At 44.3% G+C, this 17,550-nt stretch overlaps 1 protein-coding gene across 5 annotated transcripts in view; it reads right to left on the bottom strand.

Moving 5' to 3' along the window:
• Positions 1-4,133: 4,133 nt before the first annotated feature.
• The window catches only part of NRG1 (neuregulin 1), a gene marked incomplete at both ends in the record, with an annotated part of 184,866 nt that continues 171,449 nt past the window's right edge, over positions 4,134-17,550 (bottom strand). For 4 of the 5 annotated variants that reach the window (XM_082013482.1, XM_082013484.1, XM_082013480.1 and 1 more), the window contains 5 exons: positions 4,134-4,785; positions 8,808-9,011; positions 9,534-9,664; positions 11,141-11,267; positions 14,664-14,766. In XM_082013482.1, coding sequence (XP_081869608.1) covers positions 4,134-4,785; positions 8,808-9,011; positions 9,534-9,664; positions 11,141-11,267; positions 14,664-14,766 — 1,217 coding nt within the window. Of the gene's footprint in view, positions 4,786-8,807; positions 9,012-9,533; positions 9,665-11,140; positions 11,268-14,663; positions 14,845-17,550 lie in introns of all 5 variants that reach the window. The other variant, XM_082013483.1, reaches the window with a different exon arrangement.

Genomic DNA, 17,550 nt, shown 5'->3' with positions numbered 1-17,550 from the left:
ATAATTGGCCATGTTCTTTGTCTGCCCTTCTCTGCAGCATTTCATAGGTGCTTTTTTTGTTTCTTACTAGAAGTAAGTCCCAGCTGATGGTAAGTAGCCACACTGCAGGGCCAAGAAGTGTTCAATAGGCTGAGAAGTGTGTCCTTTGAGGGGACACAAGTTTGCTATCCTGGATGCTCAGGAAACTGCTTGCAATGTATGTGAGAGAAGCAGGGAGATGCAGCGTTGTTGTTTTGGAGGACTGGAAAGAGAAGGAGCTTTTCTATTTCCCTGATAAAGGCAGTGATTGATCTCTTAAACCTGGGGGTGTTGGGGTGGCTCAAGTGAGGAGGGGAATAGCTGGGCCAAGAGGAGGGAGTAGGCTATTCTCTGTTACATGACAACCTCTGTGGACCTGTGATGACGGACACCAGCTGAACAGGCAGGCTGTACCAGGTTGTGCACAACATAGTCCAGCTATACACTCCTGAAGGAAGCCTTTTGTCCTCGAATAACTCCTGCATATAAACACATACACAGGGAAAACTCACAGCTCAAGTTAAATGACACGGAAAGAAACCAGGACAATCTGAACAACTCTGGCACCACTGGAATATTTTCCGCCTCTTCAAAGTACTTTTCTCCTTGCCATGACTTTCAGCCAAAAGTTGGCAAGGGTGACATAGTGATGGCCCAAGGGTGTTGGGACTGCCTAGCTCAGAGGTCCGGGTAATGAAGCAAATATCCCCAGCTGGGGAGCTGGCCTTTCCCATAGGCACTTGCTGGCTCTGCTTCATGCTGCTGCAGTCTCCAGCCCCTTGGCCAGCAGGGTCTGGCTGCAGCCTGCCAGCAGAACCTGTGGCCATGTAGACTTGCTAACTTCGGGGTGTGGACTTGACTGATGTGGAGCACCCTCACAATATGCTAAAAGCAAGTCCAGAGGTGAGGGGCCGCGTCCTACTCCCACTTCTGTGAGTGCCAAACCAGGGCAACTCCTATAACTCACTGTTGCATGAATTGTGCTGTAAGGCTGGGTTCTCCCCAAAGACCTAAGGGCTTAGGCAGCCATATCCCCAATTGTATTTTCTTGTTCTTAGGTCCATGTGAAGTCCCCAGCCTAATTTCATGCTTATCCTATAACACACTACTACATGTACCGGGAGGAGGAGCAGGGACTGCATACTACTTTGACTTTGAGGCACTGCAACAGAAGAGGTGTGACATTTTCCCCTAGACCCACACTGAATAAATCTCACATGTACAGCTCCCAAGCACGCAATTGCTCCTTCATTTTGTACTGGCCCTCTATAATAACAGTGTTAGTAGTCAAATAATTTACTCCACTTCAAGGCAAGTTCCCTTTCCATCCTGATTAATCTGTCTGGGCTATCACAGACACTTCAATGAGAGCTGGCCTTGTGGGTGATCTATACTGGAGGAGATTGCAGAAGACCTGTGTTATAATCTCTATTCTGCCACTAAGATGGGTGATTTTGGGGCAAATCTCTGCCGTCCTTTTTCTGTCTTGTCTGTCCTTGAGATCTTTGCAGTATCAGAGACCTTACTGAAAGGACAGATTTTCAAGTGCCTCTGGAAACTCAACAGTGCAAATCCTTTGGAAACTGGTGGTCTGCATCAGGAAAGCCCACCTGGCCCTCTGCAATTCTGAGTTGCCAAGTTACTGAGGAGGTGGATGTTCTGCTGCATGGGATTGCAGATAAAAAGGCATGACTAAAGGGATGAAAATGAGTGTATGGTATCTCAAATTTGTAGAGAGCTTTTGTTTTGGTCTGCAAAGGCAAAGTGTGTTCAAGTACATGCTAGCTAGGGAAAAAACAGCAAAGGGGACTTAAGTCCAGACAGTATGTATTTGACAAACTTTGCCATCTCCCATACACTTCTTAAATAAGCAGTGCTGTTTCAGGCACCACATAGCCCAAAGCTGTGCTAGTTTCCTAGCCTTTTGCTTCTACCACCAACATCCTAGTGTACAACTTTGTCATCATCTTCTTCCTATACTAAGGCTTTTTTGTTCTTTCTCTGCTGAATCTGGTGGTCAGGTAGACTCACCCATGTTCATCACACATAATGTGTTGTGGTTGAATTATACCGTGACCAACTCACTTATTTTCATCATCCTGAAAAACAGCTTCGTTTACTAGACTTTGCTTTCAGGTCTCAAATCAACAGGACACCTTGTTCAGCAGAACTTTTAAGTGCATGCTTAGCTTTATGCATGCGCTGGATGCATCAGTGGTAGTCTAGCACATGCTGAAGATAACTTTTGCTGGGATTAGCATAAACATATGCTTGAACAATTTACTGAGTTGGGACTTTAGTTCCTCAGGTTTATATCTCACAAAATTTCCTTGACTTATTTCTCTTCATTTAACTGGGACCAGGATGTGGCCCAAAGGATGAGTGTAGTTTGGCTGAAGTTCTTTTTCTCTTGACATGGCTCTTATTTAGAGTCCAGTAATACCTGTAGAACACATGTTCTCATTTTCAGAATCCCCAGAGTCTAGGAAAAACATTTGTTTTCCACATCAATCCTGAGTCTATGCTGTGCCAACTGAACACACAACAAAAATCAAAAGAAGAGAAGAGGCAGAGTGACCCTGACTAAACTGATAGGAATTCAGTGCAAAAGAGGCCATTTGCTTCTGTCTGAATGGTTGCGACCGCCCCAGCACTGACAGCGTCCTTGTTCATTGCTAGTCAAAGACTTCAAGGCCATCACTGGCTATATAAACATTGATATCAAATAGCCACGCACACTACGGCTGTAACCCACATGGTGTGCTTGCCTTCATAAAATGGGGTTTGCATCAGCCTTGCCTCTCTCACCCCAAATAATAGTCAATAAAGGTGAGTAGAAATGAACTCCGTAATTCTGCTGCGTCCTTCCTTCTTGCCTACACTTTTTAACCATTCAGCAAATTACTTCCCTGAAAGTAATTTCTGTGTCCAAGAGTAACCCTTACTCCAACAGCAGCTCTAACAAGGTATTGCTAGAAGCTTGTCAGGGTTCTTTCTGAGAAAGAGAAGAAAGGGGAGACAATGGAGGGGAAACAGAAAGATAAATCATCTATTAGAAATCAACATTAAAAAATAGAGGTGAAAACTGATTGCACTTTTATTAGTGGCATTTGTTTTCCAGCTAGATCTCTTCCTTGCTTGGTTACAGATATCTGCTATTATATTTGCCCCATTAACTTAAACTAATATAATTTTTTTTCCTTTTTTTTTCTTTTTTTTTTTCCTTTTTTTAATAGAGTATTGGGTTCAAAGCCTCAGCTAACCTAAACCCATTTTCTAAGGGATAACTAGAACAATTAATATCTGGAAAATAATGAAATGGCAGCTCCTAGTGATTACAAGCTGACCGCTGATTAATAATATATTTGGTTTAAAATCACAGTATTACCTTCTTTCTATAAGTAACATTATTTAATGCAGGTTGTCTTTTTTTTTTTTTTTTTTTTTTTGTTATCCTGCTGTAATTAATAGTAGCATGCTGTTGGATCTACTATTATCCCAGTGCTCAAAGAAGCAAACCTTTTGGCTGGCAGAGAGCAGACAAAACTCGTTTCATATACGGAAAGCAAATAAAAATTCTTATAGAAGAAAATATTTTTGTTGTTTTTCAAGCTTTTTTTTTTTTCCTCTTTTTTTTTTTTTTTTCTCTGTGTCTGTTTTTCTGGTGGGGTGGATAGGGTGGGAGTGCCATTGCAGAGCTTTTTGATCTGGGGATTCTACAACAAGCAACCAGAGGGACTTCTGCAATTCTTGCAAATCATACATCCAGTCATTATAATGCAGTGCACAAAAAAGCCAGGACAACTGAGGGCTAGAAGGTTTTGCAAAATACTATGGGACAGCAATCATTGTAACTGTACAAAACTTGCTCTCAACGTAACATAACATAAAGGCACCATTGATATCTTTCCCCATTTTTGAAATACTGTAAAAAATTGCTACATATGGCACATAACACATTTGTACATACGTATATTTAATTTATAAAAGTTTTTTTTTCCTCTCCTGTTTTCTATCAGCGGAATTGCTAAAATAAAATAAATTGTTTAATTTAAAGGTGGAATACTTCATTATATAAAATAAAGTTTTACATGTGTATCTATGTGTTTTATGTTTTATACAGCAATAGGGTCTTGGTTAGCTATCACACTGGACAACCTTGCTTGCAACTCTTCCGGTGTGGAGAAGCGGTTTGCTGGGTTAGTCCTGCTCTCAGCCAGCCGGTAGGCAGTGGCCGGGTCCAGACTGGTCGCCACAGGGTTCGGTAAGCTCAGGAACGGTGTATCCTCGCCTATTCTTTCGTCTTCGGTTTCGGTCTCAGAGCTGCTGCTCTCAGTGCTTGTGTCAGAGTCCACTTCCACCCTGCTGGAAATGTGACCGTTGGGTTTTGTTCTTTTGACCCTCCGGCTGTTGGTGAGTTTCTTTGGAAGCTCCTGTGCTGGTTCGTACTCCTGTGTGGTCTCGTACTCCTCGTCCTCTACTATCCGCAGAGGACTTGGTGGCAGACTGTTGCTCTCGTGGGCAGGGTTGTGGTGGAAGGAGTTGAACTGCTGCAGGTGGTGGTCATACGTTTCACGTAGCCGTGGTGGGGTCACCAGGAGCAGTGGTCGCTCCTCTTCTATGAAGGGACTCACCGCCACTGAAGGGACGGAGACGGTCAAGCTGGAAGCCGGTGGTGACATTTTGGAGGGAGGGGACTTGGGAGAAGTTGGAGTGTGGAAATCGACAGGTGACATGCGAGCTGGTGTGGTCATAGCTGAGACATACCTGAAGAAAAGAGATGGGGAAAAGTTGCAAGCACAGGAGCAGTGGTGTCATGAACATACCTGCTTACATGGGCTGGGAGGGAAAGGGCAGGCATCCCTTAAGATCCCCATCATCCTCACACAGAGCTGCCAGGGTAACTTTCCTGTTGCTATTAATCCTATAAAACTGCTGACTTCTGGGACTCTGGGCAAAAACTTCTGAGAGCAGGAGGAGCATGGCAAAGTCCCCAGGTCTGTTTGCCTCAGAAGAGCCATGGAGATGCTATAAATTATTTACCAGAATAACTTTCTGGAATGAATCCAGGAATGGGATTCAGAGACTGGGGGGCTGCCAGAAACAAAATGCATTTGCAAGTATTTTCTCAAAAGAAAAACGGCTGCTGCAATTCTGGCAGGATTTGACCAGAACCTGGGATACACACAAACAGACAGGAGGGAGAGAAAGGAACAGAACTGACGTACAGTCCTCTTGGGGCTTCACCTTCTTCTGGCCAGACTGTCTCAGGCTAAGGAGGAAAGCAAAGTTTGGACAAAATCTAGAGTAAGATTCTGCTAATTTTTATCACTGGGAGTAATCAGAGTTTGCAGCACCGTCCCAGCAGCTTTGTTGCTCCACTCCTTGGGTGCTAGTTACCCTGGCTGGTAGGTCTATCTGCAAAGAAACACGGAGCATTATTTTTCCTCTTGTGGGGACAAATGCTGACAGAGACGACTGTCTGGCTTAGTGTTCATGATTGCTCTGCAAAATTTGTGCCTATTCCTTCATAAGTTTCTGTGGGAAGGGTAGTGGGCCAAGGTGATTTCTGAAAACAAATCTCAGGTGCCAGTAGAGAGCTTGTAGAAGAGAAAAAATGTGAGACTCTCAGCTGGTTTAAATCAGCAGAGCTCTATGAGATGCCTGAAGCCTCTTCATCAAAGGCACAGTGCCCAGCATGACGTTTTGCATAGTTTGGCTTTGCTTTTGTTCTTATCCCAAGTTCACCTGCCTGAATTTCATCTGTGTCCAAATATAAAAGCTTTCTAAGCTCCACCTCTTACACAGACCCATTGAGACAAGTCATTTGCCCATGATTAATGAAGTTATTTAGTTTTTCATTAGTGATTTATTTATCTGAGTCTGAAATAACCAAAATAAATCTGAATCCAACTTTCTTATCCAGTCTATGACTCAGTTGCACATATTACACTTGATTAAAACAGAGTTATTGGATAAAAGAGAAAGCAGGACAGATCCTGAACTGATGTGTAGTAGAGTAAATCGGTTTCAGTAGAGGCACATTGATTTACATCAGCTGAGGAACAGGAGAAAGAAAAACAAAACTGGAGTTATGCATGGGAATTAATCAAGCTGGTTGTTAGTGAGAGCAGAGGGCAATTAATAGGTCTGTACATTGGATGGATGAAGTAATTCTTTATTTTTCCTTCCAGGAGTGAGCTTTTCATCCCTTTCACATTTTTCAGTAGGCATCGTCTGAAAAACTGAAGCCTTTCTACTTCCCCAGCTGGTACAGTGTTGGACATACATCTTGACACACTGGGTTTTAGCTAAACTGGTTCAGTTAACGCACCAAATTCGTTAAATCTGTTCAGCATACTGTGCATGCTTCCATCAGTGTCAAGTTACTCATACTGGGGTGTTATGCATTCACATATTTTTGTTGTATTCCCCCACACCATAACGGGGCAGCGCTAACAAGCTGCTGTCCATGAGCTGAGGCACAGGAGCTGAACACACGCAGCTCTATCCCATCCCGAAAGGAAGGTTAAGAGGCAATAGATTTATCCAGCTTCATGGCCAGCAAGAGGTAAACCATGTTGGCTCAGTGAAAGGGGATCGGAGTGTATTCACAGCCAGCCAGCAAGCATTAACTCATTACATGCTGACAACTTCATCATATAGACCAGCCTTTCGTGCAGAGATGGTGGTTTTTGATCTCCTCTCCTATGGCTATGGACTTTTGAAAATATAGGTACTTGGGTCCTCTGCTCGTGTAAACGGGTGTCATAGCATCACAACAAAGGGGTGGGTTAATGCAAAAGAACCCCTCATAATGTCTATTCTGTATCATTTCAAAATTGTGAAGGAGCTGAGGGACTGGAGGTTGAAGGGAGCACAGCCTTGATCTACCAATGCACAGCAACATTTGATGGCTTCAGGAAGTAATTTGTCAGCTCGTACATTCCTTTATGTTTTGCAGTAATTTTTAGTTGCAAATAGCTCTCATTTTCCCCCTTATATACACACACATACATGCAATCCATCTCAGAAATAATCTGCCATGTATTTCATGCTTGCTGAAAATAGATGAGGCCTAACTTAATGCCTAGGAAACTATCTTCTGCATTCCAAATTCGTGGTCATTTCAGGCACAGGCTAGGCCATCAATGTGTGGTGAATTGTCACAGAAATGTTGCTGTTTTTCACCTGTAGAAAAATCACCTGTAGCAAGAACCACAATAATTGATGAAACGCCTTCTTTCTTCTCATTGAAACGGCAAGGCACATGCTCCTTCCCGCCCATAAAATCTAAACAGTTCATGTCAGAATCATGCTCTGGGTATCCCAGGCAACGCGAATGATTTTTGCTTCTCATGCACAGATGCACAAATAGACTAAGCTGTAATATTTGCTGTCGGCGGGCGTGTGGCCGTGTGTCCTGTATGGTTCCCAGGCAGGACTCAATGAGGTATTTACTGCTATAGGTCCTGATGCAGAAAAGCACTTAAGCACACACTCAGCTCTACCCGTGTGAGTAATCCTGCTGATTTCAATGGGGCTACTTGCATGATTAAAAGTTAATCTTTTTGAAGTGCTCTGCTGGATTGGGGCCATGGCTATTTATGTCATGTGAGCCACATATCCTGAAATTAAATTCAATGGTAAATAACAGATAACTTTGTTATAAGGAGAGAGCCAGTTCGCTATCGTTAGTGGTCCTATAGGCCTTATTCAGAGAGCCCTCAGTCATGGTGCCTTATCTTGCTGCTAAGCAGTTCTTTGTGTAGCAGATGGGAGTACCACAGAAAGTACTTTTGCTGTACTTGCACATTCATTTTTCTGGAAACCACAATTTGTCTCCTACACAACTTGGTCTCCTTGGGGATTGCCTGACTACATTTTTGATATCATGGACATCCCACGAGACCAAATCCCTCCTGATTTCACAATCCTTAGACAATTGGTCCAGTGACCCTTTGTTTTCCTTTTCTTCTGCCTCTGTTGGCAGCAAACTCTCTTTAAGTGTCTTGTTTCTTCTCAGTCTTTCTTTTTCTACTCTGGGGCCATCCTACGCTCTTGAGATAACATCCTAACCTAAAGCTGCGAAGACTTTTTCAGTAAAAGTTTTCTTGCAACTGATGCACTTCAAGGCAGACCTTAGGTACTGATGAACCAGCCTTTTCACAGAAAAAATTATTTTGTTGGAAACCCCCTGGCCAGATTTATTTCTAACTACTAATTTAAGACCTGGGTTCTTCTGGCTTGCACTTTGTGTTCCTTGTTTTTATTTAATAAAGTGTCAGTGGGAATTTTTGTAGGAGGTAATGGGTTTAGGAGCTGGAGTCTCCCAGAAGGTAGGTGGTGGCAGGATTCTTATACTGCTTAGGGGTCCTTAGTGCCCTCCTCCTGTGGATGAATACATTGATGTACATTTATAGCATCTCCCCACCTTTTGTGTCTCACAACATCCCTCAGTTTTCTCAACTTGCTTCTTCTAAAAAAATGATAATTAGGCAAAGATCCATTTTTACTTTACAATGGAAGTTTCTGACAAATTACTTCAATGGAGCTTATCCAAATGTGAACTGCTGGCTATTAGGAATAAATCCAGAAGAGGCAAGTAAGGAAGAAATGCTTTTGGTAAACTTTAAACTACTACCAAGCGCTCCATCTTTATGAATGAGGAAATCTACACCCTATAAGAACAGCTGCACTGTTGGGTTTCCTCCAGTGCTCCCAAACTTTGAAACCATCTGGCAACACCAGGCCTTGCCTGCTGAAAGCAATGAGGTGGTGTGTCCTACCTTTCACTGTGAGGAGAGTCTCGGTAGGAGTCAGGGGTCTCTCTCGCATGCCGGAGGAAGCTGTTGCCTTCCCGTGGCCCACTGATGCCATTGAGGCGGCCCCGGGGCCCTGCTGGGCTGGTGTGCCTGCTGTTCTCCATGGAGGAGCTGACGAGCACTGAGTGGCTTTCGGAGACAATGCTTTCAGTGTGGCCATTACTCCAGCTAGAGAGCAGCAACCAGGAAAAGAGAAGAAAAGAGGGGAGCATGAGAGGGTGCTTTGGTGGCAAATGCAGATGAGCAGATGTTTAGCTAAGGCTAAAGCCCAGAAAGGAAGGGCTCTGTTGCTGCTCGGGATGTACAGCATAATCTTCAGATTGGTAACTGGGACTGCAGAGTTTTGTGAATTGTATGAATCCACATGTATCAAGATGATTTTGCATATGTAGATAAAAGGAGAGGGAAGGAGGTCTTTCCAGTCACCAGGGCTGTCAACTGATTTAGCAATTTGCATATATTAAAATTCACTGTAACAGTACTGGAATGCCACTCAGGCAATAAAGCTCTTTGTAAATTCCTGGAAAGATAATTAGTTAGATGACGACGTCCAATATTGTTAGTCTTAAAACGAAAACACTATGAAGAGAGCATAGATTTTTCTGGGTTTGTTTTTTTACACATCTTTTTGGTTTTGCAACAGAAACAGATCAGATTTTACAGGTGCTGTTTGCCTTCCCGCTCCAGTACCTGTGGCTGGGTGTCTGGGTGACTGTCACAGAGTGATGTGTTGTTGAGGTGTAGTGGCTCGTAGAAAATGAGGTCTCTGTTTCTCGCTCAATGACATTCTCACTGGAGATTACATTTTTTGAAATGTACTGCTGAAAAAAAACAGACAAACCTCGGGTTTATAAACTGTAATTCACAGCACATTTGCAGGCATAATTTCCAATTCCTCCTCCCTCTCCCCCAAGTCACAGTTTTTTAGACATGCCAAAGCACAAACTTTGTCACTTAAATACAGGCAGAAACCACACTTACACACTTGAGCACATTCATGTACACCTCTGCATACACACCCCATCTAAACTTACAGTAGGTGGAAACAAATGGTCTGCATCCCAGTAGGGCTATAAACAACTTACGTATTTAACAAGGGAATGAGAAGTCCTCATGGGTAGAGACCTGGAAAGGCAACTCCCCCTTTACTACCATATACATGAACAATACTATTCTCTGATGGAGAAGACAGCAGTAGTTAGCAGTAGCAGTTGTTCATTGCAGGATAAGGATCTGGGCAAGAAATGGGTATTTTCATTGCCCATGGATGCAGAACCAGGACAGACCTGTTCATCAGGGGATGATCTGCAGAATGGGCTAAAGCCTCCTGAGATGGGGCTGGAGGTGTGCAGTGCCCAACCTCCCACACGGCTTTTTTTTGGAGCCCCCACCAATGCTCTTACTGGTACAACTCCCCATTCTCCTCAGTGGGGACTCCTGGTTTTCCCTCTCTTAATAATCTAAATCATGGATTTAGGTCTTTTGAGGGGAAATATTGGAAGCTGAGCTCTTCTGAGAAGGTGCCTTAGACTTAACCAAGGTCAGTGGAGCACTGCCATTGACTTAGCAGAGCCAGGGCTCACCCCTGTAATGAGCTGTCACGAATATGTACAGCAATGCTGGAGCAGGAGAGTGTGGATGGCTTGAGGTGGCAGAAAGCCAACATGCCCTCTGGGCACCAGGCTTCCCTGGGGAAGGGAGGAGACGAGAAAGCGGCTACAGGCAGCATGAGCCTGTAAGGCCAAGGGGCTTGGCCAAGGGGTTAGTTGAAGAGTAACTCTCTGCTCCACTCTGACAAATGTCTGGGGGATGCTGGTGAAGTATCTGCCTCAGCCCTGTCTCCCCAGCCACTGCTAATGTCCAGGTGAGATCTTATTTGGACTTTTACCCTTGAGTTCATAATGTCACATTCCTGATCTGAGGGGGCTGTCCCTGCTCACCAACCATCAGGCCAAGGGCAGTACGAAGAGCAAGACGTGTGTTTGAAGAAATTGATCTCTCTAGCACTTAGCCCTGTAGTAGCGCTGTTAGAATTTTTTTCTGAGGTGTTTCTCTTGCTTTTGGTGCCCTAGATCCATAGGCACAGCTGCAGCACTGCGGCATGCCCTAGTAAACTGGCCATCTGCAGAAATACCTCATTTTGCTGTATATTTTTTGCAAAGTCCTAATTGTTTCTGAGTGGAGAAAGCCAAGAGAATTCAGTCACCAGCCTGCAGCAGGTAGAAGTTTAAAAGCTGTGGGTGAGCTCTGCTGGTGGTGCTGGCAGCCTAGGCTGAAACATGGGCAGTAAAACCTACATTCACCAGCTGGACGTTATCCGGCGGCGGGTTGGGGTGATGTGGCCCGTTGGCCATGTTCATCACATTGTTCCTTTCTGAGCGCAGGCTCTGCCGAAGGCGATCGTGCAACTTTTTCCTCTGCTTCCTGTGCATGAAACATGGAAATGATTTTAATAGACAAAGGGAAAGCAGCTGCACCTTTCAGCATGTTGATGATGATGATAATACTATAACATCACTTTTTTTGCCAGCACTTTCCCCACTGCTGCAAGACTTCAGACTAACTCTGAAGACTGAAGACCACAGGTCTAATTGCAGCTGGAGCTGTGGGGACCTGCAGAAGGGGAAGGATGTACGGGAACCCTTCCAGGAGTCAGCTGGCCACAGAGGGACATGAAAAAGTGTGAGGAAGAAGGAAGCCATTTCTAAGCCATGCTCCACCTCAGGAGGAGCTCTTTTCTGCACTCAGAAGGGAGGGGGGAGAGATTTTAACCTGGCCACCTTGGCACCCTCACTGCAGCCATGGCCAGGTTTTTGACAGCCCAATGGGTGACACTTCTCCATTCACCACAAGGAGCCGAGGTGGCCTTGCCTTGGGGCTTGCTTGCAGCCATTGGAAAACATGGTGCGTGCCACAATCTTTGTGATGTGGCAGCTACACATTTTTTTGTGCGATTCATCCCCTACCTCAACAGTGCACTCCAAATACATAAATGTGTTAAAGAAGTGAAGGGTGCAGAGCAAGTGCAGAAATCCAAAATAAGTGAGTGTGTGAGGTATGCCTGAGCCTGCAGCCACCCTGGCAGCTCTGGAAGGTTTTGTTACAGTAACATCAGATTAACTCTGGAACTTAATGATTGCCAGGTGGATGCCAGGGCTGCTAATGCATTCAGTAGAACCATCCATCAACCACATGCACTAGTGGCATGGTCTCTGTCTGACTTGGATGCTTCTACTGTACTCTATCCTTCATCTGCTCCTTCCCCAGTGGCTAATCCTTCCAGCTCTCCTCAGGAGAACTTTTCAGATTATTACAAGCTGTCAGGAACAAATTTGCAGCATAGTAAAATGTGATGCTGTGAAGGCCATGCAGAATGCAGTAACTGAACACCAAAATAAATAACTGGGGAAAGCTATTCAATTTCAGACTTAATTTACCAATGTTCCCCAGTTTTATACTCATTGTATATATACTGATTGTACTGGAGAACCTCCACCATCCTGCCACAGAATCCAGGGAAATGAAGAGAGGATGCAGGCTCCAACGCACTGCAGAATGCATATGACCTTGGCTGCGGCAAGAGCTAAAATACACACAATTCCCTAAGCTGTATGCAGAAGTGCAGATAGTTTTGGCAGGGTAGGACTGTGTAAGATATAACCATTTTCAATCTCTTTTGAACTCAAGGGGACTATTCCAAGTTTTCCAAAAAGGAGGAGGGAAGGAAAACAATAAATATATAGAAGCCTGATCACCAGGGAAGCTTAAAGAAAAAGAAAACATGACTTGACACACTGCATTTTACATATTTCTCTCTGTGTATGTTCCTGGACAGTGGAAGATGTTTAATTTATGCCACTCCACATGAATGGTATAAGCAGACACGGCTGCCTTGGAAATGCTCCTGTCTCAGTAGGACACAGTCCCTGGTCCATGTGGGCTTTGTGTTTGGAGGATAACCACGCATCATCTTAGGACACACAGGTAGTTAAGGTGGATGGAGAGTGCAGTGCCGAGAGATACCTGAGCAGCTACCCAAAGAGCAGCCTGGGCTGAGAAGCAACACGGGCAAGGGTTTAACTTTATTTGACAGCACCCCTTCATGAGTCCTTGGAGACCTTAGGAGCTGAGGACAACTCCAGTCCCCTGACATGGTAGAGAAAGTGGATTTTAGAGGGAGTTTCAGTTCATCATCTATAGGTCTGGGATCCTGGCACATACTGACTGGTAATCTGTCCCTAGGAAACCGCATTACTTCCCACCTTCAGTGGTCAATGTATTTGCATTTTGCATGCTTCCATGTGTGACATTTGTCCTCTAGTACAAGGACACTAACTAAAAAAAGAGAAATTACTACAGAAAACTGAAAAGAAAGAAAGAATGGGAATGCTAATGTACTTCACTTAGTCTGAGAAGCCCTTCCCTTAATGTAAGTGACTTGCAAATAAAGCACCTCTGAATTAAGACTCGGTGTCAGAAGACATTGCCTTAGCATTTGACCAGCAGTATCTCTTGCAAGGAGGCCAACAAAATCTAAGCCATTACATTTATTTAGTGCGTTTTCTTAACACCATTACAGGATTTCCCCCATTTCTGGGTTTTCCCCTATTAGAAGGAAAGAGCATGCAGGGAACATCTCACAGATAGCAGTCTGGCACCGCTGCTGCATTTGGAGGGCCATGAACTGGCAACTCACTTTCACTCTCATCAGATGTGTTTGAAAACATTTCACTTTTAGCTATCAGTGATCGCTGATGTCTGGGACAAACTGTGAGAAAGCATCCAGACCCCTAATGGATTCTGGTGGCTCTTTATATAGAAAAGCCATACTTCAGGACCCTGACTAAATGTTTGTTGAAATGCATGGGGATGTCTTGGCTGGTATCAATGAACTTTGGACGAGGAAAGATATTGTTTAACTGCCCTGGCTTGCCAGTTGTCATTACTAAAAGCAGTAATTGATCTGATTCTTTATTACTGTTTCAGTCATTCCCCACTGGCACAAGGTTGTGGGTGGGAGCAGCATGTATGTGTGGCTGGACTCTCACCAAGGCGGGGGGGGACATTATTCCTCTCCTCCCTCTCCTTTTAACACAGCCATTATTGGTGGAGCTTACAAGGAGAACCAAAAACCCAACCGCCAATCAGGCCCTGCAACAGTAAATCAAGTTTGTACAAATGTGGAAGATTTACGGTAAGGGTTTCCTGTGTTTTGGTGGGGAGATTTATAAGAGCAGCCAGAAATTTTGGCAGCACGAATCATGCTGATGTTCAGTGTAATTTATAGTCCAGAGTGCCTCATGCGTGTTTGAGAGTCACCCCCAGTAATTTACAGAGACTCACAGAATGCATTTAAGTGCCTTCTTTTGCATTGGGAGCACTTTTGCATTCAGTTCTTTGGCCTTTGGTGTTTAGTAACTTCTAGCACCGTTAATCTTGCCTCAAGTACAAACAAACTAGGCTGATATGTAAAATTTACTGCTGGAGAGCAACATGATTCCAGTGTTGGGCTTTGTTCCTTTCCAGCTGGGGAAACCAGCTGCAATGGGTGATAAACAAAGAATTGCAAGTCAGTGAAATTTGCTCCAGTCACAAAGTGAGAAACCTTTCAGATACCTGTCTTATTTTTGCATTGCTGATGGACATGGAGACCTGTACCTGTCTGGCTTGGACCAGAGCACCCTGGCCACAGGTTTGTCCCTTCAGCTCAGCCCTAGAGAAATCCAGATACAACCTTATGCTCAGAGGATTAGAAGCTACAGTCAACTGGGAAAGCCCTGGCCAAGAACTACAGATATAAAAAAGAAGAGAAAAGTTTACTTGGTTTTGCAGTAGGCCACCACACACATGATGCCAACTACTAGAAGAGCAATGCAAATGCCAGTTATGGTCAGCACCCGTTTCTGGTACAGTTCCTCAGCTTCTAGAAAGGGACAAAAACAGAGAAGGTCACAACATGGAGGATGGCTAGGTAAGGAGCTCACATTCAACAGCTGGCATGCTACAAACCACTGCACAGATTCACACAGCCACACCGAAACACAGCCACCACACTTCAGGCCGACTCATTATTGACTGCAAGGAGAACAGGACTACACCATAAGCTCTTAACACAGTACTGGGGACAAGCGATCATCTGTACAATTACAGTCAAAAGTAATCTTTTTTTTGTTTGTTTAAATCAACAATAATTTTAAGAAACAACTTCACAACTGACAAATACTCAGCATTTGCTGGAAATAAAAATGCAATGCACTAAGATAATAACATGAATTTGCAAATGCTTTGGAAGTTTTACTCTGCAAAGACAGCTGGAATGAAGGCCAATTTTATGGCCCTTAAGAGATATTTATTTTCTTATTATCTTTTTTGGATTGTTTTCATACCCAGTGTTCCTCTGCCCCCATGTCAATTTATATCTCAGTTGTCTTTACAGTAGAGATTTCAAAATATCCTTCTACACTTGAGACATGAGCTTGGCTTGTAATTATATCACCAATGGAAATGAAGACAGGTTTTGAACTCTGGTCATAAAATTCAGACTCTTTCTCCAGTGCTTCTCCAAAAACACAGCAATATCAACAACCAGCAGTGCCCTGTATCAGAGAAATGTTGTGATTTGACTTGTGTCTCTTTGTGTCCAACAAAGGAACTGCTCTATCTAGAGTGGCAGCTTTCTCAATGATGACAACTTGTTACCTATCTTGTACATCAGAGATATTTCACTATTATAAAGACATTAGTAGCACTGATAATGTTTGGGTTGGAGCTACCCATGCATTCCAGCCTTGCTCATGCTTGGCAGAGAGCATCACTGCGTGCTGTGCTGGGGAAACATTATGTAAAGAACGCTGAAACAGAGGCACGTTCTGTGTCGAAGCTTTACGGATGTGGAGTTGCATTTCTGCTTTTAGGACAAAATCCTAGCTTTGCTCTTTTTTCTCAAGTCTTATTTATTTTTGATTAAGCAGACAGTCCAGAAATCTTGCCCTGGAGGATCCAGACTGGAGGCTGGCCTTAGGTAGACTGCAATATTGACCACAGTCAGAATACCAGCAGATGATTAAAAATAAATGAATGAATAAAAGCTGCACAGCTCCACACTACCTTTAGGATAAATGCCAGCATTATTCCTGCTGGAAAGGACTTACATGAACATGAAAGGTCTTTGGGGCAATTCACCAGGAAGTAGAGATGTACAACGGTCCCTCACACGTGCCATAAGTGCTCAGGCACTTAAATCATGTGCTGTCACAAACACCACACAAGTTCAGGAGAAAATGCTCCCTACTGAAAAGGGAGCAGTCATTCCTCCAATGTGTTTCCTGGGCTTATCTAGTTCAGTTTTAAAGTTGCTGTGGGCAAATGGCAAATATTCCACGCCACAAACCACAAGGCAAAAAGAATTCTTAATTTCTCTGATACAATGCACCTTACCATGGAACAAATTTGTCCTACAAGCCAAACCCACTGTAGACCAAAACACCAGCAAACAGGTCATGAGCACTGTCAGACAAAATTAATAGCACTGATTATTAACAAGGGGAAGGGGGGGAAGAAGTGAGTTTGGTAAAACTAGGATGCTGCAAAAATGTATTAAAGAAAACAAAAATATAACTCTAAGAACAAAAAGTCAAAAAAAGGAAGGAAGAAAGGGCTGAAACTCCAAACCAAACCAGGACAAAAAGAAAAATGGGAAGGTGAAATATAGGGAAATACAAGGTTAAAGGGTTGAGAAGTCAGCTGCAGGCCTGGCACAGCATGCTTGAGACTGGAAAAAACAAAGTGAAGAAATGCTTGGGGACAAAAAAAAAAAGAAAAGGCTGAAGCAGAGTGTGAAGGGATTTCTCATACAGCATAACTCCTTGCCTAGGCTAATTAGTGGCACTTGATCCGCTTCCCATCTTTGCCCCTTCTGCAAGCGCTTATTAGTTAGCCATGGCAATGGTGTATTACAAGGATGTCACAGGAAACAGGAGAATTGTGATAAAGCAATTTAGGGGCAAATTTGTAATGCTTTGAATTATTTTATTTATTTATTTATTTTGTCATGCTGTCAGCTGTTAGCTTGTGAAAGCAAAATGAACAAGGACACATCAACACGTTTTTGTTGGAGGGGAAGGGAGAGGAAGAAGAAGATTAATTAACAGTGGAAACTCTGCTTGGTTGTTTATACTCAAGGAAAAATTGCACTGGCTCCAGGAGGTTTACTCCAGGACTCCATGCTGCCGATGGGCTGGGGCGGCTGTCTGGTGAGGGCCTTGCTAAGGCGGGTGGTGAGTTGAGGCTCATTGCTTGCGTGATGGACGCCCTGGGGCTCCCACCCACGTCAGGGGAGGGGATGCAGCGAGGGAGCAGGGCTGGGGGTGCAGCCCTGAGCAACGCTTCTTGCACCAGCATGTCTGGGTGGGACTGTAGGTTTTGAGGGATGTGGGGAGGCAAACCCCTGGGCCCGCTTTCATTGCCTCAGTTCCCTCCCATGCCCTCTGAAACAAGGCCCTTAGGACAATCCATCTCGACACGGTGTGCATGAACGGCAGCGCCGCCATGTCCTCCCTCAAGCCATGGGGGGAATGGCTGCCTGGCAAAGGGCACATGCGTCCAGGCACGTCTTGCCCAGCGAACCAGCAAGCTGCCACGTAACCTGGCCATACTCCTGGCTGACACGGTCTCCCTGCTCGGGGCAGCAGGTGCTGACTGGGGGAGG

The sequence above is a fragment of the Phaethon aethereus genome (assembly GCF_964289735.1).
Source record: "Phaethon aethereus genome assembly, chromosome: Z".
Taxonomy (NCBI): domain Eukaryota; kingdom Metazoa; phylum Chordata; class Aves; order Phaethontiformes; family Phaethontidae; genus Phaethon; species Phaethon aethereus.
The sequence above is the reverse complement of the archived record's forward strand: the minus strand, read 5'-3'. Positions and strand labels throughout refer to the sequence as shown.